The sequence below is a fragment of the Lepisma saccharinum genome, chromosome 16 (assembly GCF_977018435.1).
Source record: "Lepisma saccharinum chromosome 16, izLepSacc3.1, whole genome shotgun sequence".
In the NCBI taxonomy this organism is placed as follows: Eukaryota; Metazoa; Arthropoda; class Insecta; order Zygentoma; family Lepismatidae; genus Lepisma; species Lepisma saccharinum.
Window position 1 is genome coordinate 23,515,796 of NC_139244.1, and position 27,805 is coordinate 23,543,600.

General features: G+C 35.9%; 1 protein-coding gene across 1 annotated transcript; it reads right to left on the bottom strand.

The window, feature by feature from the left end:
- Window positions 1–6,823: 6,823 nt before the first annotated feature.
- LOC146000344 (uncharacterized) lies at window positions 6,824–27,750 on the bottom strand. The gene is made up of 7 exons (XM_083137876.1): window positions 26,616–27,750; window positions 24,555–24,713; window positions 23,136–23,360; window positions 19,294–19,561; window positions 15,102–15,253; window positions 12,040–12,295; window positions 6,824–9,518 (listed from the first exon to the last, which is right to left on the bottom strand). The coding sequence occupies exons 1-7, from the start codon at window positions 27,743–27,745 to the stop codon at window positions 9,084–9,086; spliced, it is 2,625 nt and encodes an 874-aa protein (XP_082994002.1). The 5' UTR covers window positions 27,746–27,750; the 3' UTR covers window positions 6,824–9,083.
- Window positions 27,751–27,805: the final 55 nt, after the last annotated feature.

Sequence of the window (27,805 nt, forward strand, 5' to 3'; positions counted from 1 at the left end):
CATTGACCAGAAACTCCAGATTCTACGACGACGTGATTGAGGTGTTCAGACTAAAGGATCGTCGGATCGAGTTACAGTATAAATGAGGATTTCAGTAAGTAATACATATGCTATTATTGTTAACATAGAGTGTGTGCATTTCGTGTTTGAAATTGAGTATGCCCATACATGACTTACATTCAAATAGATTCTATTTAGTTAAAATATTTTTGGGTTTTCTTTATCCAATATTCAGATCAGGTTTATCTAACGAAGCCTTACACTTTTCATATAATCACGCTACGCCACTGGTGCTAACCAGTGTGCCATGGAGATTAGTGCATATATGTCATGTTGGAGTAAATGGAAGATTTGATGGTTTATACACTTAGAAATAAGTTGATGCTAGAATTCATAAAGTGTTAAACAAAACTGAAACTGTAATATTCTTTTTTTGGACAGCTTATAAAACTCCTTTCCATGGCAAAAGCAGCTAAACTTGTTGGTACACAATAAAGTTTGTTATCAATGGCAAGCAATTGGTCACAATGTACATATCTGGCGAACAGTCAGAAATATAAATATCCACACACACCCATCATCCTCCCAAAATTTCCTCAATACCACCCCTAAAATGTTTCCCAAAGGCCCAATGCATGGTATTTTGGGCTCTAAATTTGCCCTTACAACTCCCCTAAATATAAACTTACACCCCATTCCCAGATGGAAAAATCTAAATATAAATACACCTCTGCACCACATTCAGTGATTGAGTACCAGGTCAACTTCCCGAAAGTAAACGTTTTTACCCGTTCAAATAAAAACCTTGAAAATGAGAGGGAGGGAGATTTTAGTTGGAAAGTTTGTATTTGGAATTTGTAAAATTCACTTGGAAAACTATTTATTCCTTGCATTCTTATATCTGCATTTTACACAAAACATTTTGAACTACTTGAACTCTTCTTTTTAGTTTACACTTACTTCTATACACATGCACAAACTTCTTAAGTGGTATAATTAAACTATTTCTCTTCGCACAAGAGGCTTAAGTTATATGCATAAATACTGAGTATAAAAGTGACAAAAAAAACTTTTATTTAAATTATCAGTGTGTTTACCATTTTGTTTCTGCACTAAACATTTTTTACAACACTGCACACATCACATGGTCAAATACGAAAACATCAACATTAATATTTCAGAGAACACATTCGACAAAGAAGATTATTCCTAAGAGATATGAACAAAATCAGTCTTTCACAAAACAACAAAATGAAGGTGATGACAAATTCCATCAACAGCATGTTTGCACATATTTGACTGACCAGTTCAATTTTCCCATATTCTTTTGGTGTGCGTGAAATCAACATAATTCAATTCATCTATGTTGCATCACATCTAAATAAAATGCTTTGGCTGGTACATGGAGGAAGATCATTTTCTTCATTGCTCTACTGACATGCAATGCCATTCTAATATTCACATAACCACTCTTGTAAATTACAAAATAATAAAATCTTATTTTGAAAGTAGCTTTTATAGATGAGGCATCATTTCATTTCAGTTTACTGTCTGTGTATACAAAAATTAGGAATTGGTATTCTGTTGATGTATTGATTGTCACAAAAAATTACCAATAATTTGACTTATATATCGATAAATATACTGTGATATAGTGCAAAATCATATACCACAAGCAAATAAAGGTTGACAAGGATAAACAAGCAGCATCCATTTGAAGCCCGGAAGCAGGGCCGGATTAAGACTAAATTGGTCCTGATGCTTGAAATCTTCGTTGAACAATAAACACGATGACGTTATAGTTACGTCACAGCGCAAAGAAAAATAGTAACTGTATAATAAGTAATGCTGTGTCTAGTCATCCGAAATTGGGGCTCCAAATTTCACTCTTAAGATTTATTTTCAGGTTTATATAGCAAAAGAAAAATGTTCAGCTTTCGGAAAATTCTCGTTTGTTTTCATCTAGGCCTATTTCAGAAATGGGCCTAATGCTGCAGCATCAATAGCACCCACCTTAATCCGGCCCTGCCTGGAAGTACACACATAACCATCAATTGTGTGTGGTGGTGGGCCTTCCAGTATGGATCGTGAAGTGAGATGCAGTGAAACTGTAACTTAAGTGAACATAAAAATGAAATAGATGATTGTGGGCTGAAACTACCAAGGCAAATATTTTACATATACTGTCCGGCTGTCTTAGGCAAAACCATGGACAGAAGTGAACATGCACCAACAGGACTTGTTAACAGTCAAAATAGGGGTGACGGCAGCAATCACAGATCTTTAACTATAGACTGGAAAGGATGAGCTTTTGTTTGAAGCCACACATCTTTGCTCGTGCATAATCCTTGGGTAGAAATATGGCAGAGATGCACATTAGTTCTTGTTAAGTTTTCATTTTTATGAAGAAATTATTTGTACTCACTTGTGGAGTGTAATATGTAGAGTTTCATACTTCTTAGTAAACTTAAAAATTGCAATCTTGTGTGGTGCAGTGACTCACAATCTTCAAAACAGTTGTTACAAGTAGAAATATGAAGGTATGCTTGCTGCCATTATAGTATCATTATCTTAGAAAATTTTGGCTTGAAGTCAACCCATGTTAAAAAGCTCATGTTCTGGTCTGGTACATGTAGCTCTGTGACAACAATAGCATATTGGGAAGGAAGGAGTTAGAATCATTTGAACTTTCTAACGCTGGCAAAGTAAGTAGAAATATGACTAATGTGACGTGATAACAATATTTAAATATTGAGCTCAAACTTACACAACATTAATCAGGATAGTATTCACTAATAAATAATATCTGATTCACGACGAATCATCTTTGTTACAGACAACAACATGGCAGCAATCTGACTTGCTCGTTTAGTTGAATGTGCAAGAAAACATCACCATTTTCTTTGATCCACTTCGAAACTGTTTGTTACGAATTGTAAGTCATCACAAATCACAAACACACCACAGCGAGCGATAATAAACGAAAGAAGCAAATCTATGTAAAGGAACTATCGCAGGGTTGTTTGGTGTGTGCTTTTACCTGCTTCCCCTCTTGCATTTGGAATAGACCTTTCCAGCTAGTTTTGTTTTCCTTGGCTGGACGGTATATGTGTACGATTATTGTCATATTAAAATGATTTTCAATTGTATGTGCCCGAGTATAGCATGCTTGAGGGTGAGAAGCATGAACAGTTAGGAGCTAGCGAAAGTAGTCTAATAGTCACACTTTCAAAATTTGATTATTATATTATTTTGTAATGCTAAATACACAATTTTACAAATATGGCAATATAGTATCCTCCTGCATTACATCAGTACTTCAGGAAGACCACGAAAATCGTTAAATACCTTACCTTACAACATAAGAAATGTGCTGAAGTACTTTTTTTTCACTAAAATGAGAGTATGGTGCAAATCAGCTAATTGGAATGTTACCACACACACTTAAGCCACTTTTTGGCTAATTGTGAAGATGAGGATGAATGGTGATGATATGAGATGGATGAAGGGATAATCACAAACACAAAAGAGCCCCCTGGAGGATTATACTGGGCTTAGTCCAAACACCAGACTTCACTACTCTGCAAAATGCAATCCAGGGTGCACTACGTGGAAGGAAGGTTGATGTTTGGATGTCTTTGGAAGAGGTCACCCCTAACACCCCATACACTTAAAAAGAGAACACAATAACAATGCTACATATATCATACTGATATCTGAATTATGAAGGAACCTTTACAAGTCCATAGTAATCACATACATTTCCACAAACCCACATGTAATGAAATATTAATGATACAACATAAATGTACATTCATACACATGTTACTCTATATCTTAACTGATATTTTTAACTTATCGTAACATGAAAATAAATGCAATAACAATCAATATTTTAAATATACACCTTTTTAACAATATATTAACTTATAACAAACAAAATGAATTTAAGGTATGGCTTGGTATAAAAGTCTACAATAATCTAAAATTTGTGAAATTTATAACACACCATACACAAAATCATTTAACAGTTATTATAAATAATTGTACACTATGTGAAATACTGTAGGCAACAAACTTTATCTGACTGTGAATATAATTTCTTTACGATCATTAGAATTTACATCATTAACAAATTACAAATAAGTGGAAGGTGTTCCTATACTTGAAAAGAATGTACGTAGCAGGTTGCACTAACCTCAAGCCAGATTGCTGTTTTCTTGTAACTGTCTAATAAAAATATCAGTTTCTGGTTACACTTTCTACTGTATTGTCTTTAGCATATTCTTTACATGATATGGTATCTGTTTTAGTAAGTTTTCCCAGATAAAATTTTACAGATGAAGTTACCGTTTTCAATGGGCCTAACTAGACACAATTTTTGGTAGTTTTAGCACCATACATACAATAGCAAAATGCTTTGTATAGTATTCATACCTTCTTCCATCTTTTCACTAACTGTTTACCAAATACACTATGATTCAAACAAATTACAAACAAACATGTTTTTGTTAATTGCAATGTTTCTGCTTAACTCGCATTGTCAGGCCAAATTATAATTTCATTTTTATCTTGTTAACTTTTTTTTTGTCTGATAAAAGTTTCATGAATACATATGAAACATCATTGGTAGAGGCATGACTATTTCATTTTTGACGAAAACATGAAATGTGAAATAACACACTGTAATGTTAATTTTTCATGTTTCTGAAAGGTGTGAGGTGCATTTTCCAATCCTGTTTTGCCACGAAATAATGCGAAATGAACTGCAAAATGCGAAATAGACTCTTAAACATGAAATTTAGAGTTTTATTTACCGACGTGACACTTTCTGAAGTCAGAATTATCATGAGTGTTATGCAATACACAGAAAACTGATTAATTCTGCTGTAAATATTTGAGATGCAAAAATAGACCCCTTTATACAGGAATAAACTTAATATTCTGGTAACGACATAAATGTGCTATTAGAAGGCATATGTTTATTTTGTGTAGTAAGTGCAGTTTTCAAATCAAATTTGGGATTATATTCACATTTTTAAAACCAAAATGTCATTTTATATAATGCTTTTTCACCACTATAACAGTAAAATTTTATTTTACTTACTGTTTTTGAAGCCGAAATGGACTTGGGTTTTGTACCGAAATGTTGCTTTTTTATTTATTTCTCATCATCGGTAGAAAAACTATTTGTATTTGGTATGAATCATAGTCATGTCACATTGTGTATGGTGCACAATTTTTTTGGTACTTCACATGATGTCTTCATGGCAACACATCTCAAGCAACTTTCCATTGTTTAAATTTGAGTCACTTATCATGCTAACCATGTAGACTGGTTTAAATATTCACCCATGTGAATTCTTTAATATCTACAAGAAATTTTGCTGATATAGATAACCAATACTATACAAATCAAATATAAAATGTTTTATCAAAACCTCCTTATAATGCAGGTGACCACAGTATATTTTGCATTTTAATAAGAAGTTTGAAGTTTGTTTTAAGTTCACTGTATGCACAGATACAGGTAAGATAATCGGGACTGGGCCCACAGTTTAAAGTGGGACCCGAACCACTATGTGTCCCATTGGGTATCAAACACAGGAACCGTACATTATGGAGATGACATTACCACTGCATCATCAGAGAGGCCTAACTTATAATAAGAAACTGCATATTTCAACATTTACTTTACAAACAAAATTAGAAATCAAACTTTTATAACAGTTGGGCTGAAAAGTTCGTAGGCTAACATAGTAAAAAATATTTTTTTGACAAAATTCGATTTTATTATTCAATATAGTTGCCTTCGAGGGCGATACAACGATTATAGCAGTCATACAATTTTTCGATGCCATTTTTATAGTACGATTTCTATTTAGCCTCAAAATAGGCCTCAGTTTCGGCGATTACCTCTTCATCAGTGCTAAATTTCTTTGCAGCTAGCATTCTTTTAAGGTCTGCAAACAGGAAAAAGTCACTGGGGGCCAGATCTGGAGAATATGGTGGATGGGGAAGCAATTCGTAGTCTAATTCATATAATTTTGCCATCGTTTTCATTGATTTGTGACACGGTGCATTGTCTTGATGAAACAGCACTTTTTTCTTCTTCAAATGGGGCCATTTTTTCGTGATTTCATCCTTTGAACGCTCCAACAACGCTATGTAATAATCGCTGTTGATGGTCTGGCCCTTTTTGAGGTAATCGATGAATATAATACCATGCGCATCCCAGAATACTGATGCCATAACCTTGCCAGCCGACTGTTGCGTCTTTCCATGCTTTGGATTCGGTTCATCACGTGCAGTCCACTCGGCTGACTGTCGATTGGACTCTGGAGTGTAGTTATGGAGCCATGTTTCATCCATTGTAATATATCGACGGAAAAATTCGTGTTTATTATGGTTGAATATCGCTAAACACTGTTCCGAATCATCAAAACGTTGTTGCTTTTGATCGATTGTGAGCACGCACGGCACCCATTTTGCACACAGCTTTTGCATGTTCAAATATTCATGCACAATATGTCCAACACGTTCCTTTGATATTTTTAAAGTCTCAGCTATCTCGATCAACTTCACTTCACGATCATTTAAAATTATTTTGTGGACTTTTTTGATGTTTTTGTCGGTAACAGCCTCTTTGGGGCATCCACTGTGTGCATCGTCTTCGATGCTCATTTCGCCTCGTTTAAATTTAGCAAACCACTTCTCAACTGTTGATTTTCCTGGTGCAGAGTCCGAATAATGTTTATCAAGCCAAGCCTTGGCTTCAACAGTATTTTTCTTCGCCAAAAAGCAATGCTTTATTAACACACGAAATTCTTTTTTATCCATTTTTTCACAATAACAAAAGCTGCTTCACTCACAATGCTATATCTCACGAACTAATTATCCGGCAGCTGTGAAATTTATACACGTATCTTTTGAAGGTTAGTACTAAGTAAAAATCACATGGATTTAATTCTAGTAACGCCATCTATGAGTCAGCCTACGAACTTTTCAGCCCAACTGTTATTCATCATAAAATGATAGAATGACATTTTTTTTTACCTAAATTATATTCTATGTAAAGAATCGGTAAAATCATCATCAATTTTGTCAGTATACTGAGAGGCCAATATGCTATATTTACAGATAGGAACACCTTCTGCTTAACGTAAAAAACACTGGTAAATTAATTAATATACAGTAAAACCTCGTTAATTCGGACCTTAATAAACCGGACTTCGCTTAATCCGGACAGACGAAAGGCTCCAAAAAAAAGGCAGAATGGAAGGTTTTAAATGAGGCTAGAAGTCAACAAGTGAACTTCCCAAAGAAAAGGCAGTCAGCCACTGATGAACTTCTTTTTCCCACAGACTTTGTACTGTACTGTATAGTGTATGCTATAAACGGAGTTTTAATGCACTTTTTACTGTTCTTTTAGGTTATTTCAGTTAATCTGGACTTTCGTTAAACTGGTCAACTTATCCCCTCACCAAATTAGTCCAGATTAACGTGGTTTTACTGTAGTTACAATGAGTCACTTATTAACATTTATAAGTATTCTGAACAAATTTAAATTACCACAATGTTCCCTTATTAAAACAATTTGATTGTTATCAGCTCAGCTTTGCTTAGATTTCGATATGTAATATTCTCTTTCAAATAAATGAAATTATGAAGTATGCAAATTCAATCAATCAGAATATTACCTAGCTGTCAGCCATTGTTATCAGTTCAGAAAAAATATAAAATACTACTATGTCTAAAACTTTGTTTCAAAATTCACTTTAGAACCAGGAGCTAATCAGTACAAGACTCACTTTTGCACTAGACATTTGTGCCTTGAGCAGGAATCCACACTGGGAGATGATTAACTCAATGACTAGAATTCAGGGAAAAGTCTAATATCATTTGAATCCATTACTTTTCTCCTAAATGACAATATGACCAACTACTTCAATGTCATAATGCTTCGTCATGCTCATTTGATTCCATTTCATTATTTAGCATCACTTTTTCTGCCACTTTTGGCTAATTGCAACGATGAGGATGAATGATGATATGATGAAATTGAAGGAACACTCACAAAGAACACCCATGCACAGGTCTGGATTCGAACTTGGGACCATTACGCTCATATACAGGGTGATTCAGAATTCCTATTACACATTTCTATGGGTTGTAGAGGGGACTTAGTAGATCAAGTTTTGATAAGGAACCCATGTCTGGAAACGTACCGTTTTGGTACTACACAGATGACAAGATCACATAATTTCACATCTCCATCACCAACTAATAGGGCAAAACTTGTATGTGATGGAGTGGCACGATGTGAAAAATGCTCTGCATACAGATGTTGCGCAGCTCTACCATTACGTCCAGCTTTGCCGAAAATTAACAACATGTCGGTGTTCTCGGCAAAAATGTATTGTACTGTCTTCCGCAACGACTGAATAGCAACTGACGTGAAGGTCAAAGCACATCAGATTGTAAACAGAGGACGTTGGAAGCAGCACACACGACATCAGGTGACCGAAGACGTCGCCCTCCGTCAATGTGGGTTGCTTACCGTGAAGCGGGAGATGTAAAATTATGTGATCTTGTCATCTGTGTAACAAATGAATGAATTAAATCTTTATGTTCAATAAAATATTACCGAAATGGCAAATTTTGCTCTAACCTACAGGCTATTTATGGATATATCAGATTGATAAAATTATTGGTAATTTAACAACAATTGATTGATTGATTTGGTTTGCTTCACTTCACTTTTCTTTTGCTTTTGATTAATCGGGAACATGAGAATGTGTGATATGATGAAATTGGAACACTCGTGCCCAGCCTGGGATTAGATCCCGGGACACTGGCATTGGAGCATGCTGTGCTAACTACTTTGCCATGGAGGTTGGCAATTTTACCATTAAATCCATTAAACAACATGCTTACATCAGCCAATATCGAAATTAATCTGTCCCACTCTTAGTTATATTTAAATCACTTCAACATCCAAAATTGATACCGTAATTTTCCATTCTTACTTCTTTTCTAAACAAATGACAAAATGAATGTCACAATAATATCAGCTATCTTTACTAGTTGTCACTTTCATCTCCACTTTCATCTTCATCCCTTTCATCACTGCATATTTCTTCTATTTCTTCTTCTTCTCTCTGTTCATTCTCTTTATTCTCTTCTTCATCTGAGAGTTCACTTTCGCTATCCTCATTACATTTTTCCTCTTCTTCTTCAGCATCTTCCTTGTCTTCACCATGCACATCAAGATCATTTTTTGCCTCTCTGATTTCAGTATTTCCATCTTCAGAGCTACCACTATCAGCGTTATTATTTCCATTAGCCTGATAAAAGTTTTCATTATCGCATAAAGCAAATCTCAAATGACCAGAAGTTCTATGTTCCCTTTTTGCATCATCCTCATTAGTAATATCTTGAATTACTAAATCACCAGCTAGGCCCTTCCTCTTTAAGGCTTCCTTGCATTTCTTTTTAATTTTTTGTTTCAGACCAAACTGTGAAACAAAATTAATACTTTAAGTATTCATAGTAGTTACAAACATATTTGTTCACACTGAACATTACAAAAGTTTTGGGATACATCACAATGGTGCAGGTTGGCTAAAAGTGATAATGAAAAGATTCAACCCTCCAGAAAACTTTGCAAGTTTCATGCATATCCTTATCAGTGATTAGTACAGCTCGGAAGTTGATCCCCTACAAAGTTTCAAAAAAATACCTAAAATTCAAATTGATTGATTGATTGGTTTGGTTTAATTTAATTCGCTCTCCTGCCACTTTTGGCTAATAGCAAAGATGAAGATGAGTAATGATATGATGAAATTGATGGACATTTACAGAGAACTAGGGCTGTGCAATATCGATTTTTCGATATTGAGTCGGTATATTGAGTCCCATAACAGAATGAACACACTAATCGAGGAACTGAAAACAATTGAGTTTGATTGGTATTATTTCCTGTAGTTTACGGTTATTACAAGCATAAGAAAACAGTTTTTCTTTGTGATGTTTCAGGAGAACACACGCTCCTTTCATCAGACATTTATTTTCATTTTGACTAAAGATACAGTTATAACAATGGTTAGTAATTTTTTAAACAAACAGAATCCGTTATATAATGGATGTTGTCAATGTTACATTGTTGTAATATAGCAACTTAACTGTGAAAAAAGCAGTCTGTTTTATTTTTATTTCAGATTTTTTTTAAAATTATGAATCCCAAATATCATCAGGTAATTCAAATTCATCATTGTTTTCACAAAGTCTCTTGATGTTTTCTGTTACATTAAATTTTAAAGATGGTGGCTTACTCCATTTGTGAAAAAAAACTCCATACTGGATCTATGTTACCATTTTCATTATTTAATTTATTCCAGTGTTCTTCTGCAATGAACAAAGCTTCCCAGACATTCACATCTGTGTTTCCCGTTAATCTTTTTAAAACCCTTCTCTTTTTAATCAAATGCTTCTCTTCGATGATATGAGTTGACAAACCTGTTCTTGGGTCTAGATTTATAATGTCCAAATCGTGTTCATGCCATCTTGCAAGGAAAATGGCAATAACTGCTTTTTTCACAGTTAAGTTGCTATATTACAACAATGTAACATTGACAACATCATCCATTATATAACGGATTCTTTTTGTTTAAAAAATTACTAACCATTGTTATAACTGTATCTTTAGTCAAAATGAAAATAAATGTCTGATGAAAGGAGCGTGTGTTCTCCTGAAACGTCACAAAGAAAAACTGTTTTCTTATGCTTGTAATAACCGTAAACTACAGGAAAATAATTCTATAATGCAAGCAATGCGTACATACAAGAAAAACTATTGATTGGTATTGATGCATTACTCACATACACGTTAAGTCAGGAAAAGGTTGTTTATAGTGATAAGTCTAACGCTCGCCGCGGGGCCCAATTTGGGAGATGAATGATGAGAGATTGCCTCTGATTGAAACTTTGAAAGCAAATACGTGCAACAATCAATAAAGAGAGTAATGTTTCTACTTTGTAGAACTTGCTGGTTACCTGTGTTTGCTATTACTAATGATTTATGGAACATGGCAAATGTCAGCTATCAGCATCTTTTTGAATGTGTATACTTTCGTATCATGATTACATACAAACGAAAATGTGTCCCACGTTCTGAACAACTACAGCAAATCTTCATTCTTAGTTTGGACTTCTAACCACTGTGTTATTTTTAAAATTACCAACGTTTCGGAGGCTGATTCTGCCTCCGTCTTCAGGGTAGTGTGTGATCTACTAAATCACATTGCAATCCCTGGACACATGGTGTGTTTGGGGATGGTGTCTGTATAGAGAATAAATTGTTGCCTTGTAGGATTATTCTCAGTGGGTAAGGCTCCACATCATCTGTCGGTTACAAGAACCTCTTGTACATGAAGTTGCCAGGGAGAGTTATGAGTGGTCCAGGCTCCACTTCGTCTGGTGATCACGTCAAGACTGTTTTTCTATATAGGTTGCCAGGGAGGATTAATTTGCCGTGGCCCAGGCTCCACCTTATCAAAGGATTGATACCATTGGGAATGAACCCCAAAAAATGTAATGGTCTTTCAGTGCCGCTTACGTGCAACTGTCAGACCCTGAATGGTTGTGGACATACAGTTCTCCTAGTGCGTGTGCTACACTGATCCTCGTTTGTATGCTGACTGGCCAAAGCAGGGTTGGAGCACCTCCAACTGAAAAACATACACACTAGTACAGCGTCAACGAAGTTAGTAAAAAGACGTGTTTTATATAATGTATATTGATAAGCTTGTAGGTTGAATTGTATTTTCCGCAAATATGCTGGGTAAAGAAAGAAACTGCTGTAGTACTAAGTGAGGTGATTGTAGAAGATAGTTGTTTGGTATGTCCATTTCATTTTGTCATTATGTCACCTTTAGGCATGTGACAACTAGCACCATCTCCCTACAACTGAGGGATGCAAAGCAAAAAATTTATTGAACATGAAAGGTTCATGAACTTAGCTAATTCAGTTCATCCTACCTGTGTTTGCCTCTCGAATAGTGTCGGTATCTGGTAGACACGGTCCATCATTCTGTCCATTGCCACCTCAAACTTTTCCTGATGAAGTTGTTCAACCTCACGCCGATGTTGCATTCTCAAAGCTAAGTCTTGTGACAGACTGTAGTCGAGAGCTTTCCAGGCAGGCTTCCGTCTCATTACTTTGGCTCTAATCTTTGCTTCTTCCTTTTGAATTTGCTCTTCAGTTTTCTGGGCTAGTTCTCTAGCCTGTCGATCCCTAAGAAGGGGAATCCAACATTAAAATCAAAATAACAATAATAATCATAATAATAATAATTAAGGAATATTTCTTAGTCCACGGAGAAGTTAACCGCACGTTTAGAAATAAAAAAAGAGATTACTTGAAAAGTAAAATTAACGAAATTGAAACAAACAGCAAAAATAAGAATATCAGAGATTTATATGAAAATGTAAATGAATTTAGAAAGGGGTGGCAACCTAAAGTAAACTTGATAAAAGATAAAAATGGCCATTTTTTTGGCTGACCCAAGCGATATTTTAAATTGAAGGAAGAACTACTTTAATGACCTTTTAAATGTTCATGTAGGAGATAAATCAGAAGTAAATGAAGTACACACAGCAGAACCTTTAGTTAAAGAACCTAACTTAATTGCAGTTAAAGATGCTATTAAAAGGCTAAAGAATAACAAAGCACCTGGCATTGATTTAATACCAGCTGAGTTAATTAAATATGGTGGGAATTTGTTAATATGTCAAATTCATAAATTAATTTGTTTAATATGGAATAAAGAAGAAATCCCTCAACAGTGGAAAGAATCCATAATTGTTCCTGTGTTTAAAAAAGGTGATAAAATGAACTGCAATAATTACCGTGGAATTTCTCTACTCTCAACAACATATAAAATATTATCTAACATTCTTTTAGCAAGATTAACCCCATGTGTTAATGAAATTATAGGTGATTATCAATGCGGATTTAAACGTAACAGATCAACAACAGATCATTTTTTTCAAATCAAAATGTCCATCAGCTATTCATTGATTTTAAAAAAGCATATGATTCAGTCAAAAGAGATAAATTATATAATATATTAGTTGAGTTTGGAATACCTAAGAAGTTTGTTAATATGATAAAAGTATGCACCAGTGAAACAGAAAGTAAAATTCTTATGGATATTAATATGTCTGACAAATTTACAATTCATGGTGGGTTAAAACAAGGAGATGGTAAAAGAAACTAATGAAGGGCTAAAATTAAATGGTGTGACTCAGCTGTTAGCATATGCAGATGATGTAGACTTATTAGGTGATGATATAAATACAATTAAGAATAATGCTAAAATATTTTTCAAAACTGCTAAAGAGATAGGTTTGGAAGTTAACAAAGAGAAAACTAAATATATGCTTACAGGCCGAAAACAAGTGTTAGGTAATAATCAAAATCTAATTATTGATATCAACTCGTTTGAACCAGTTTCCAAATTCAAATACTTAAGAGTAATATTAACAAATGAAAATTATATTAAAGAGGAAATAAAAAGTAGGCTTAATTTAGGAAATGCATGTTACTTCTCTCTTCATAAACTTTTGTCTTCTCATTTAATATCTAAGAAACTAAAAGTTAAAATATACAAAACAGTAATTTTGCCTGTAATATTATATGGATGTGAAACTTGGTCCCTTACATTGAAAGAGGAACATAAATTGAGAGTATTTGAAAATAAGATCCTTAGGAAAATGTTTGGACCTAAAAGGGATGAGGAGACAGGTGAGTGGAGAAGGTTACATAATTTAGAAGTACATAATTTGTATTCATGTCCAGATATTATTAGAATGATTAAATCAAGAAGACTTAGGTGGGCAGGCCATGTGGCATGAATGGGAGAGGAAAGAAGAGTTTATAGGATTCTTGTTGGGAAACCTGATGGTAAGAGACCTATAAAAAGGCCAAGACGAAGATGGAGGGACAATGTTGAGATGGACCTAAAGGAAATCGGTAGGGATGGAAAAGAGTACTATACAGATCTTGCTCAGGATAGGGACAGATGGAAGGCCTGTGTTGCTGCAGCCATGAACCTCCGTGTTTAAGGCTAGAGAGTTAGTTAGTTAGTTAATAATAATTAAGGAAATTAAACACAGGGTGATTCACAAGTCTGTGAAACATTTTAGAAATTTACTACAGATAATTGATACAACTGACAGTGATAATTCTAATGCCGACAAAATGACAAACCTTCCTAGATTTTTGTACAAACCTTACAAATGCTCTATGTGTCCACTCTTGTTGATGCAGCAGATATCAAACCGATACTGCATTTCGTCAGTCACACATGTTAGCATGTGAAGGGTTCAGAACACAAGTGACGTAACTCCACTTTTCATGGAAATAGAGTTACATGTATAACTTAGAACTGTGAAGTATAAATATTTCATTGCTAGAAGTAAGTATCTCCCAAGTTTCGAATTCATGTTCATAGAGGCACCACTATGTTTGTGCTCCAACAGCTAAACATAATACTAAGTTACCTCAGTGTACCTTCTTCTCAAAACTCTCTTGAATAGTGTTACATTACTTGTGCTCTTAATTCCTCATATCATGGTCGATCAGTGCCACAACCATGGTTGCAATGTTCCAGGAAGATTGGCAGGGAATGGGAGAACAAAGATAGCAATTTTCACAAATCCCCAGAGGAAGAAGACACACTGAACAAGATTCTTGCATATCCCAAAACACACAACACCATCTAACAATTACTTAGCTCCATATTTGCTGCTCCTGTCTCCTAGTGGGAAATCATGGTACCTATGCACTTGTGAAGGTTGTTACATAAACTTGGAGAGTTTGTCGATTGATCGGCATCAGAATTACTATCCATTGCAAAGTTTATCTATGGTGAATTTTCTAAAATGTTTCACGAACATATGAAACATGCTGTATTAATTTTGCAGGATTTCAAAGAGTAAAAAGCTTCCATTCCACAAAGACAGAAATATGACTATTCTAAATATAACAATGTACACAGATTTTTACATGGCTTGCTATAGTTTCATTTGAGTCTTACCTCACTGATTGTATTCGCAAAATAGCTGCTAAGTTGTTTCTGTTTCCTGTCAATTCCATAGCTGAAGCAGATCTTGAACGGTCATGCGAGTGCAACGGAATTTCATATGGTGACAATCTTGAAGAAACAACCGGAGAAGCAGACCGCGATGACTGAAACAACATAAGTGGAGTGGAAATATTATATGAATCATTGGATATCTTAATCTGAAACACAGAGTTATTTATATTAAAACAAAAAAACTGACAATACTTGTAAATTTCAAGTGCGACCTGTAAAATTCTTCATAAATGATGCACAATGTCCACTGTTAATGCTACAGCCTATTCCTGGTTAAATTACTTAAAATAGTGAGTAAAAAAATAATAAAAAAAATATATTCCAAAGAGTATGCATGCTAAATTAAGTTCTGTATTTCACATGATGAAAAATAATTTGGAAGAAAAATAAACAACAAGTTTTTAAAACGTTGTTGTTTAGGCTTTCGAATTGCAGTTCAGTCCTGGGGAAAAAAGGTGCACTAATGTACAACAAAGGAGAGAAACACAAAAGGGAGGCAAAAAGTACATAGTTCAATTTTTAGCAATTTTTGATTAGAATTCTTGAAATTCGAAATTTTAGATCATCACATTAACACATTTTGTCAAATTTGAGTAAAAGAATACAGGTAATATGAATTATTATTATTCTTATGGCACTGCAGTCCACTGATGAACCTTGGCCTCCTCTGTGATTTGTCTCCATCTATCTCTACCTTTTGCCACAACTTTCCCTTTTCTATGCTGGAGCTTCCGAACATCCTCATCCACTCATCTTAATTTAGGCCTTCCTCGCTTCCTTTGTCCACCTGGGCTATCCAACATCACTCTCTCTTTGCAGGGTCACTATCACTCATGCGCATCACATGACCTGCCCATCTTAATCTAGCCGCCTTTATTACACCAATAACTGTTGGTTCTTGATATAAGTCGTAGAGCTCCTTATTAAATCGCTTTCTCCATTTTCCATTCTCACATACTGGTCCCAATATTCTTCGTAATATCTTTCTTTCAAAGGTCTCTACCAGCTGTTCATCTTTCCTTGAACCGGTCCAAGTTTCCGCAGCATAGGTTGATACAGGTCTTATAAGTGTCTTGTAAAGTATTAACTTAGTTGTTCTGGACAATATGGTGTTCTTAAAATGTCTCTGTAGTCCATAATAGGCCCTATTTGCTGCTATAAGTCGTCCCTTTACTTCCTCCTGTGAATCATTTTCATATGTCACAACAGACCCCAGGTAGATAAAGGAATCCACTCTATCACAGATATAATTACCCATTGTTATGGTCGATGATGCATTATATCCGTGTGCTTTACCTGCTGCCATGTACTTGGTCTTTCCTTCATTCACCACCTATCCCATCTTCTTTCCTTCCCAACCAGAAATACTTCTTCCACTGCATGTAACAGATCTTCCTACTATGTCCACATTATCCGCATATGCTAGTATCTGGATTGACTTATAATATATGGTACCCCTAATTTGCACCCGAGCTTCCCATATAACCTTCTCTAAGGCAATGTTAAACAACAAACAGGACAGCACATCGCCTTGTCTCAGTCCATTTTCTATTTCAACAGGTTCTGAGAGTTGTCCTCCTACTCTTATCTTACTATTAGAGCCCTCCATAGTTATCCTCACCATTCTTATTAATCCTATTGGAATTCCAAGATCTTTCATTGCCAGATATAGTTGGGTTTATACTATCGTATGCAGATTTAAAATCAAGAAATAGATGGTGCGTTCCTATCCCAAACTCCAGAGTTTTCTCCAGTATTTGCCTTAAGGTGAATATCTGGTTAATTGTAGATTTCCCTGGCCTGAACCCACATTGATATGGTCCAATGCACTTTTCTACATATGGTAGTAGTCTTTTATATATAATTCTTGCAAATACTTTATATGCAACGTTCAACAATGTAATTCCACGATAGTTTGCACACTCCATCATGTCCCCTTTCTTGTGGATAGGTACTATGATACCCGTCCTCCATTCACTTGGCATCTGTCCCTTTTTCCAGATTATGTTTATTATTTCCTTCAAGCCTCTAATGACACTCTCGCCTCCATGCTTAAGCAGCTCTGCTTGCAAGTTATCTATACCAGGTGCTTTACTATTTTTCAATATCTTGACTGCCTCCCATACTTCATCTAACTTTGGACTTTCTATGCCCTCTTCTCCTTCCTCTTCTTCATTCATCCTTCTTCCATCATACCTGCTACATCTGCACTGCCATTCAATACATCATTAAAATCCCTTCTCCACCTTTCTGAAATTTCATTACTGTCACTAATTATATTGCCTGTTTCATTTCTACAGACTGTTGTCCTTGGCTTAAAAACATCTTTTGTATTATTTACCAGCATATAGATCTTCTTCCTCTGCTCATGCAGGCTTTCCAACTGCCTCATCTCCTGCTTCATCCATTCCCTTTTTTTCTTCCTATGGACTCTCTTCTCGATCCTTCTTTTCTCTTGATATTCATTACTAGCTCTCCTTGTTGCACTTCTTTGCTGCATCCTCTTATATACATCATTCTTTTCTTTGGTTACATTTTGACATTCCTCACCGAACCACGTTTCTTTCTTTACTGGCTTTTGTGTTTCAAGTATTTCCTTTGCTACATTACTGATCCTCAGCTTATATCTATCCCACCTCTCATCTACATTTTCCACTTCTGCCGGTTTCATCCCGACGAATCCCTCTTGTAGTTTACTTCTGTACCTCTCAACCACCGTTGGATTTCTTAACTGCATGACATTAAATTTCATCAGGCTAGTCGCCTTCATTTTTCGACTATTAGATATTCTTGCTCTAATCCTTCCCATAATCAAATAATGGTCGGAATCAATATTAGCTCCACTATACGATCTAACATCAATGATATCTGATCTATGTCCACAATCTATCAGCATGTGGTCAATTTGATTGTAAGTTTTTCCATCCGGGGCTCTCCATGTCATTTTATGAATATCCTTGTGCTGAAACAGAGTTGTTGTTATTACTTGATTCTGAGATGCTGCAAACATTATTAGCCTCATACCGTTGTTATTTGTTACTTTATGCATACTTTGTTTACCAATTGTTGGTTGATACACGTCTTCAATGCCTATCTGGGCATTAAAGTCTCCAATTACTATTTTTATGTCATTTTTTGGGCAATCATCAAATGCTTTCTATAATGCATCATAGAAATCTTCTTTTACATCATCTGTGGATACTTCCGTGGGTGCATGTGCATTGATTATACTGTAATTAAAGAACTCTCCTTTAACTCTTAATATCGATAATCTTGAACTTATAGCTTTAAATCCTATCACTAGATGTTTTAGTTGTATATGTATTATAAACCCAGTTCCTAGCATATGCAGCCTTTCATCACAGCTATAGAAGACAGTTGCTTCTCTCTTTTTCAAAACTCCTTTTCTGATCCAACGTACTTCTTGCAATGCCAGGAACGCAGGCTTATAATTATTTAGTTGATCCAGCAACATCCTCAATGCACCTGCTCTATACAAAGATAGCACATTCCAGCTCTACATATAGATCCCTTCCCTTTCCATAATTCGCTTGTCCATTGTTCACGCCAGTCCGTCGTAGGTAGATCTGTCAGGCTACATTTCATTGAGGTCTCGTAACGTGGTTCCTTTTGTGGGATGGGGTTGTTGGCCCCATGCCCAACCCCCATTCTTGAAGGACCAGGATTTGTTTAGGGTTTACTCCCGTAGGCCAGGTGGCTTCACTATGCCTTACGAGTTGAATTACAATTAAAAAAAAAAGTACAGGTACTTATGCAAGGAAAGATGTGAGAGAGGAAGCAAATGCCCAGTGGCAATCTCTACGGTGGCACAGCACGTTATGATACAACGTTCGAATCACAGCCTGGGCACGGGTGTTCTTTGTGAGTGTCCCTTAATCAATTTCATCATTCATCCTCATCTTCGTAATTAACGAAGGGCAAAGTAAAATAAACCAAATCAAGCTAATATCCAGTATATATTTGTGGATGTGAAAACATGTTCCAAAATTGTCATATTTTGCAGCATCCATACAGAACACAACACAACATACAAATGGAATACATGCAACTGCTACATATCTCTCCTCGAAGAAACAATTACACAAACAAAAATTTCAAATTTAAACGTTACCCTTCTTCCACTTAGCTCGGCAGTTTTCAAACAGAATGGCTTTGGCACAGTTGTTACGTTTTCCCCGATTCGTTCCTCCAAGTCCTTTCTTAATTTCTCATGAGAACGCCTGTAATTTGGGATGCTGTAAGATTTCCGTTTTGGTTTCCTCTCTTCTTCAGCCTCCAACCGTGTTCTTGCTTTTTCCAGTCTTTCTCTTGCAGCCATCGATGGAGGAAGTGTTGAAGACTTTAGAAGTTCTTCAGCTCGAATCTTCTTTTTTAAAGACCTTAAAGAAGTAATTACAGGATGGTTTAAAATCATATTTTTTATTGAAAAAATACTTTTGGCCCAGTATTCCTAAAAAAAGAGAAGTCAAAGGCAGAAATGGAAAAATTAGGGCTGAACTACTAAAAAAAAGTATACATACTCCCCCTTAAGAATATCCTTGATTTATTAAATCGCGATTTAAATCAAACAACCCTGAGTAATTATAAATAGCAATACAGCTAGGCAAATATCCAATGCTCTACAAAGCAATCATATACGACATTGTAACCATAACATTACAAATGTATAAATGATGGGGGAAAAATGTTAATGTCCTGGCAGTTCAGAAAATACAGGGTGAGCTAGTTAATTAGTTCTTTTACTGACACAAAAAAGGAACAGTGGGAAAATATACCATGAGAAAAAACATAATTAAAATCGAATTTCTAATCGACCAATTTCATCCATGGCAAACCTGCAACATAAAGTTCTTTCACATTCCCACTACAGCAGTCTCTTTGCTATAGGCTTCCTCACTTATAATAACCTGCCTCCAAATGTTGATATATTCTTTGCCAGAATCAGTGACCAGGTTTGATGTCGATGTGGAAGTCTTCATAAAATTATAAAATCACTTGATATTTATAAATAGTTTATATTTGCATTGGAGATTCACAATTTAGGTTTGTTTGACTTATGCAAATAACATTGTAGTAGAGGCATAAATTACAATCAGATATTCAGGAACAAAAGACCAGACTTAATTAAAATAATTTAAATGTAAATTCTGCTCTTCTGTTTTGAGTGGTAGATTCCATTATAACATCTTCGTAAAATGAGGGCAATGCTTTAACAAAGGGGTTCTCCAACAAAGGGGACGAGAACACGGCCGTGAACACAAGCCACCACCAATATGCAGGCGAAACTTCGCAGAATGGCCATACAAGAGAATCCACCGACCCAAAGACAGATGGCGAATCATCTAAATATGTCTTTGGAAACTGTTAACCGCACCTTGCACCTGCATACTGGTGGTGGCTTGTGTTCACGGCCATGTTCTTGTCCCCTTTGTTGGAGAACCGAACGCTGGGGCCATGCAATCCTTATACTTTCCGATCACATTCTTGAATAGAGTCAAACTAACGTCACAATCCTTGCTCTTACACTACTTCCTGATCATTGACACACTGAACTTTGCGTCATAAAGGGCTACAACATACCCTTCCCAAAAGCGAATCGGCCTCCCCGATGGCGCAGTGGTAGCGTCGTCGCCTTCTAATCAAGGGGTTCCGGGTTCGATTTCCGGTGGAGGCACATAGTGGTTCGGATCCCACTTTAAACTGTAGGTCCAGTCCCGATTAGCCATGCTGTGCATAAAGTGGACTTAAAACAACAAATCAAACCAAACCAAACCAAAAGCGACTCAGTTTTGGCAACATTTTCAGCCAAGTGAGAAAATGCAAACACTTGAAAAAGTTATACAACCCACTCCTCTCAAAAGCGGTTCAGTTTGGGTGGGATTTTTGGCCCAGTGAGAAAACAAAACCACTCTTTCACAGCTCACACACTACACTGACAAACATGCCCGACCAAGGTTGGGCAAGTTCATTCTGAGTGCAGAGGGAAGGAATCGCGTTTGGTCATATATGCGCTGAACAGCCTCTGTATATTAAAAATTTGACCCCTCTAGGATTAACTTTGCTTCCCCCCCCCCAAAGAATTCCTGGCACAGAGCAGGGCTCATATCCTAAACCTTTGATGGTAAGATCACAAATTGACTGTTCAACATGCTTGGCCAACTAGGCTAGGTGGTAATATGTAGTTTCCACAACATAGAAATACAAAGTGGACACCTGATTTTACAATAACCTGCATTGATCATTCAATCTTCATGGTTCCAATAGAGTGAAATATTAAATTTTCCCACCTCAATCCACTGAAAGATGTAGAAATCTGTCTATATGTAGATTGTGTTTTTATGAGATTTGCACCTCGCACCTTCTACATACACTCCCATACATTTTATAACCTTGTCCCTAGGTTCAACAAACATATAGTATCATAGTTCTGTGGAAATGTAGCAGTAACTATTGACAATAGACAGGTATTTCTTCAAATCATAACATAACGTCCATTTCTCTTTTGATATATGGAGGTTTGTTTATTCATATTAGCTTATTTACAGAAGTAGTTAAAACTTGGCTCTTATTTTGAAAAATACCCATTTTAGTGTACCCTGTCCATCCTTTCCGAAGAGAGTGTGTAGACTCGTGTAGCCACTAGCTTCACGAGTAAAAAAAAAAAACAAAAACAACCCTTCAGTACGAAATGAGGTGGCCGAAGGTATGTGTGCATGTGTACCCGGTTTCCCACATGAAATGAACTATTGAAAGAATATGAAGACAGCAAGTGTGAATGAAAGGAAGTTAGAGTCCCCGCCGGTTCATAGTATCAAGAAAATTCTCCCATCTGTCCCTTAGAGAAAGACACCTCTTCACCTCGCCATACTATGCCAAACTTCTGAGAACCACTGCTCCCTTCCCTTCCTATTTATAGGCCCCGCTAATGACCTAACCCGTTACTGGAAACTTCCACTGGTCGGCAATACAGCGACACACCTGCCTACCACAACGGCCAAGAATTCAAACGTACAGGAATACATAGACATACACAAAAGTTGCACACTAACATCTCCAAAACACATGAAACTAAAAACCGGATGATCTAATTAAGTTAATTAATAAACATATAACACACAAAAGATCCAGTAATGATCACATTACAAATCGAGGTTCAACTGTAGGTTGCAATAAATTTAAAACTGAACATAAATGATGTTCAAATATGTAAGTATTCATGCTAATATCTAAATATCATGATAGGCAAATCTTTTCTTGAGTTATCGAATTGTTGTTTTAAGTCCACTTTATGCACAGGCTAATTGAGACTGTTCATATTTACTATGTGCGAATTACTCACAAGATTAACAATATAAATTACAATTTTACTTACGTTTTTTTGCGAGTACAATACGTTTTCTTCAATTACGACATTTCGAGAGATAACTTCTCTCTTCTTCAGATATCGGTGTTCTATAAGCAATTCATAAAGTCATAGTTTCGTTAAAATGTTTCTTCCATAGTCATCAGGATTAAGGGTTAGGTGAAATGCGAGTGGGAAAAAGTATAGGAATATCGATTACGCATTGAAAATTTACATGCTTTAAAGCCATCGTTTACCAAAGTCAAAACCTATAAAACAAACTTATTTGTCCTCCTGTATGAATTTTTAAAAACTGTAAAAACCTTTAAAATTCTAAAAACCGTTCACTATTTCACAGTCAAGTTGTCTGCAATGAGCTTCCGTTGCGAATTTGGAAGCAGTCGAACCGGCTATCTTTTATTAATCATTTCTACTCCCTCCCCTCCTGATTACGTCAGGACTGGAGCTACAGTTTAAAGTGGGATCAGAACTACTATGGCCCTAGCATCATTTGAAAAGAATCCTGTTTCTATATTTTAAACGGAAAGGTGAAGAAATAGATCTTACACACAGTATAAAGTTTCCATCGCATTTTGAATATGCAGACATACCTATAAAACTCATCCTCCCTCGTCTTCTGATATGCATAGTTGCTGAACAAATTTTTTGGCACTGGTTTGGCTTTGAATGGCCGGAAGCACCTTGCACAGTCCCTGAGCTCTGGGCTGGAATGAGACAGCTGAAGTCTTCTTCTTGCTTCGTCACGTTTGACAAAACTGAAAGGCCTCATCTGAGATTTCAGTTCTTCCATGCTCTGCTTCCGTACTTTCTGCCTTCTGAAGAAACATAAACATTCACAATGATCACCGTGAAAGAATCAAAAGGGGATATATGATTATCTAATCATTACACAATAATAATTTTGTTTGTTATCACTATGGAAGAACTTCTGAAGGTTACTTTTTTCTGCTTTATGCACAATTTCTTCCCTATTTCATAATGCAGTAAAATATTCTGATTGTAATAAGTGGAACCTATAAGAAACTACAGCATTTTCTGCCCAAATGGCTATCATCAGGTCATATTTCACCCAGTGCATATTTTCTTGCTGTGTGATATCAAAGTAAACCTTTGGCTTTGCTGTCATTTTTGCTTGATATTTTTTCAGTTTCCATTGCACAACAATGAGTTCTTTCACACTTAATTTGAAATTGTTTTGTATAATACTGAAATATAACAAAATTTAATTTAATCAGAGAGCCACAGTAGTCTAGTTGGTATAGCATTGGACTGCAATGCAGGAGACCCGGGTTCAATTGCCAGAGTCGGTGACCTAAGGTCAGAGTTTTTTGCCAATATATTTTACTTTTACATGTAAAATGAAAAAAAAAAAAACTTTTCAAAATTACCCGAAAATTACAATTTTCTAAAATTAATTGCATATTTTCCATTTTCTTCTTTTCAAAATTGGAGGACAGAGATTACATGTCATCAATGAGTGGTCTTTGTCATAAAATAGGCCTTGGTGCAACAGCCTGTGGGAGCCAGGGCCTACCTCTATTACAATTAGTTCTCTTGCTGGCATGGATTTTTGAAAATTTTCTTTTCATCATAGATAAAAAGTCCCCATCTGGGACTACTAAAGGTTAAAGCATCAAAACGTCAATAAAATAAAAAGTTGCACCAGAGAAGGAACATGAAAGACAATAAGCATAGGTACGAGCTTGCTCTCACAAGAAATATGTATATACCTATGCTAGCCTAACAATTATAAAATTCAAAGTAACCTACAAAGATAACATAAAATAATGAAATCAATACATTTAGGAAAACATGAATTTTCATTTGGGGAGGGGGGATTTAATTTGACTTCCTAACCTAATCATCAACAATCTAACAATTGAACTTTCTTTGTTGACATGCCCAAAACATATTTCATTCAGGCATTCCTAAATATTTATTGCCACAACAACAGAAAACACTCCTCCCTTTCCCAGGGCCTAAGTTCCACTGCAGACGATAGATCATACCTTTTTTCCTGTTCTGCCATCATTTTTTCAAATAAACGCAAGCGTGCATGTGCTGGTACAGGGTTAGCTTTGAAAACTGTCTTTGCTCCAGAATCTTCATGCTTATAATTATTCAGTGCTTCAGTTCTTAATTCATTGAAGTAGCGATCTTCTTCATCTCTGGTAAAATAAAATACTACAATTACAATTCTATCCAATATCAGAAAACAATTTATATGCACAAATGAAGGACATTTACAATTTGCTTCAAATTACTCCCAGACAATGAACATAAGTATAAAATGTTGGGCATATCTGGGACAAAGAGAATGTCAGGTAGCATGATGCTTTCATAGTTTTACAATAGAAAATTTCTGATTCCTTATGAATTCTCTTCTATGTTCTCTTCTGGTGAATACATCGTACAATAGTTACAAAACAGGCACATATCTAGAAATATATTTCGAGAGGGGAGGACCAAGTGTCTCAGAAACAATTATAATAATAATATAATTGCTTCAATTAAAGTAAAAAAAAAGTAAAGTGGTCCCCTGTGCTTGCACCATGCCATGTAGGCAGATAGGGTATAGGGGGTGTGGAGTTAGGACCCCACACTTTCTTGATCATGGCGGAAGATGGAGGTGATGTGATCAGCAGCATACCCCTGGCCACCTTTACCCCCTCCCCCCCCCCCGGTTTCCTGGAGCTTCAATTTGAGAAACTAATTAGGGTGACTGAAAGATTCACTATTGTTTACATAAGATATTATGATTTTAAAAAATAGCTTATGCCAATGCTTCTCAGCAAGTAGCCATTCTTTGTTTACAGACTTAGACGTGGACTTGTGCTGAATTTTCACATGAGGCTCAAAGAGGGTTTCTTGCTCGAGACTCGATACCACGCGATCATCTGTTGGAAGCATTTAGGGACATTTTTTTTAATACTAAGAGTCCTAAACCTGACTTGCCTGACCTAACCACAAAAGCATTTAGGAATGTTATTTCCGTGGTAACAGCCCTAAGCCTGAGTCACTTAAGGTGAAAAGTGACAGTCTCGCATTTATATCAATATCGCCAGAATGAACTCTGCTACTAAAAAGAAACTAGACTGTACAAGAAAGTATGAATTTCTCCCCATGTTGCAAGTGAAAGTGATTTTTAAAGTTGATTATTAAGCTGGACATAATGTTTGAAAAATATGATAAATAAGAATTTTCAGCTCGTTATAGAGGGGGAAAAAATCACAACAACTTCAAGTTATGGCTAATCAAATGGAAGTTTTTGACTTCTTGCTATGACAAATCAAATATATAATGGGTCCTCTATCCCTTCATGTGTTCTTCTATGCCATCGGAAGTTTGGTATTCCTGAGAGAACAAGTGAAATAGTACTTCCATGAGTGTAGGTGTTAAGTTTTCTATTTCTCCTACAACCATCCAGTGCATGGATCTCTTTTTCTCCAGCTCACCGTGGGGATAGGTCGGTGGGACAGTTTAGGGTCCTCATGTCTGGCTGGGCACAAATTGTTCCTCCTGCCCTTAATCAAACTATGAAAGCATTTATGACTGAAGTTGAAAACCCCTTCACACCTCATGGGACATGTCGTAGATGGTAGCAGCAGTCAGTTAACATTCAGGAAAACAGTAAATGAATGGCTGCTCGCAAAGAGGTATATGTCCGAGTATGTAGAATGGAAAAGTAATTCTGCACTAAATACGTAGTATGTAATCATTATGCAAGTTTGTGTATAAAGATATGAATAGTAAAGTTAAAAGTGAATGTGTACAATGATTAGTTCAGATTTAAACAATTGGAACTTTGGTCATGAATGAGACTCTAGACTAACTGAGAAGTCTCATCTTCTTGACTATAGAAATTAACTGGTGGTATCTCCAAATTACAAATGGTCTCCAACTTTGAGCCATTGACGATGTACTTTTTCCAGCTTACCACTATGTTACTTCACATTCAAATTCCATAAGATTTTCAAGCTTTTTCTGCTGTATCTAGTAAACATTACTTGTTTCAGCTTTTGATAAAATCGAATGCCATGATTATATCCTGGATAAAAAAAAAAACTTACCTTAATGTCATTTTAAATGGCCTTGGTACTGTTATCTTTGGTTGCTTCCACACAATATTTTTGTACCTTTTAGGGCTAACAGGAAAACTTCTAGACAATAATATACTATCTAATGAATCACTTTCACTGTCTGATAGTGTGTAATCAGCCTTTGGAATATACTCTCCATTATAATACGGATTATCAGTAAATTGGAAGCTTGATTCTGGATTATTGGAGTTGTCACCATTTAATACATTGTCTCTTAATCGGTTAGTTTTACTTTTCTGTTCTCTATCCTTTACATCAAACAAATTCCACGATTTTGATACATTTTCTTTATGCTCTCTCGAATGTGTTTTTGATTTTGTGCCAGGGGGCAGATTTTTGTACTTGTTATAACCAACTACACTTTCACTGTCAGATGTCCGAGAACTTTCTCCAGTCGAAAATTCAGCAGCATTTCTACTACTTTTACAACTTGCAACACTGTAGGAACTCGAACTTGGTCTTGGACAATATTTATAAGGATCATAATTGCTATGAGCAGTGGGTTTTGCTACATGTTTATTAACTGTAGAAAACTGTACGGAGGTTCCAGTTATGCAATTATCTTTAGGCCACTTTGGCTTATTAAGCATGTCTCGGAATTTGGTGACAGAACTATTTGGCATTGATGTGTCATGGGGTTGCTTATATTTCTCACATTTGCTGCTTGCAGGTTCCTCAATATTACCGTCATTTAACAAATTGAGATACGATTTTTGCTTCTCCCTCAAAACATGAAGTTTCAGTGCAAACTCTCTGTCCGACAGATGAGTAACGTCATTATAGTCTGGAATGCTGCTGTAGAACTCACGGAACGAGTCTATCGAATCTTTCAGAACGTTATCGTTTATATTTGTTGGCGTTGTGGGTGTTTGATTATCGGGTGTAACATTCTTACTGTTCATCAGGTTATTGGTTCTGTAAGTATTAAGTGAGTTGTATCTTTTTTCTGGCATTGCACTGTCTTTCGGATCTGTCACTGAAAATATTTTAGAATCACTTCTCTCGTATGATGGTGAAGGCAAACTACTACAAGGATTAACTGGAACTTTAAAACACAAATTATTATACACTGTACTAAAATGACTTCGACTTGTTGACATGTTGTGGTTAGTACACAATCTTATCTTGTAGTTGCCATGGTGATTCCAGTACTACCAGTT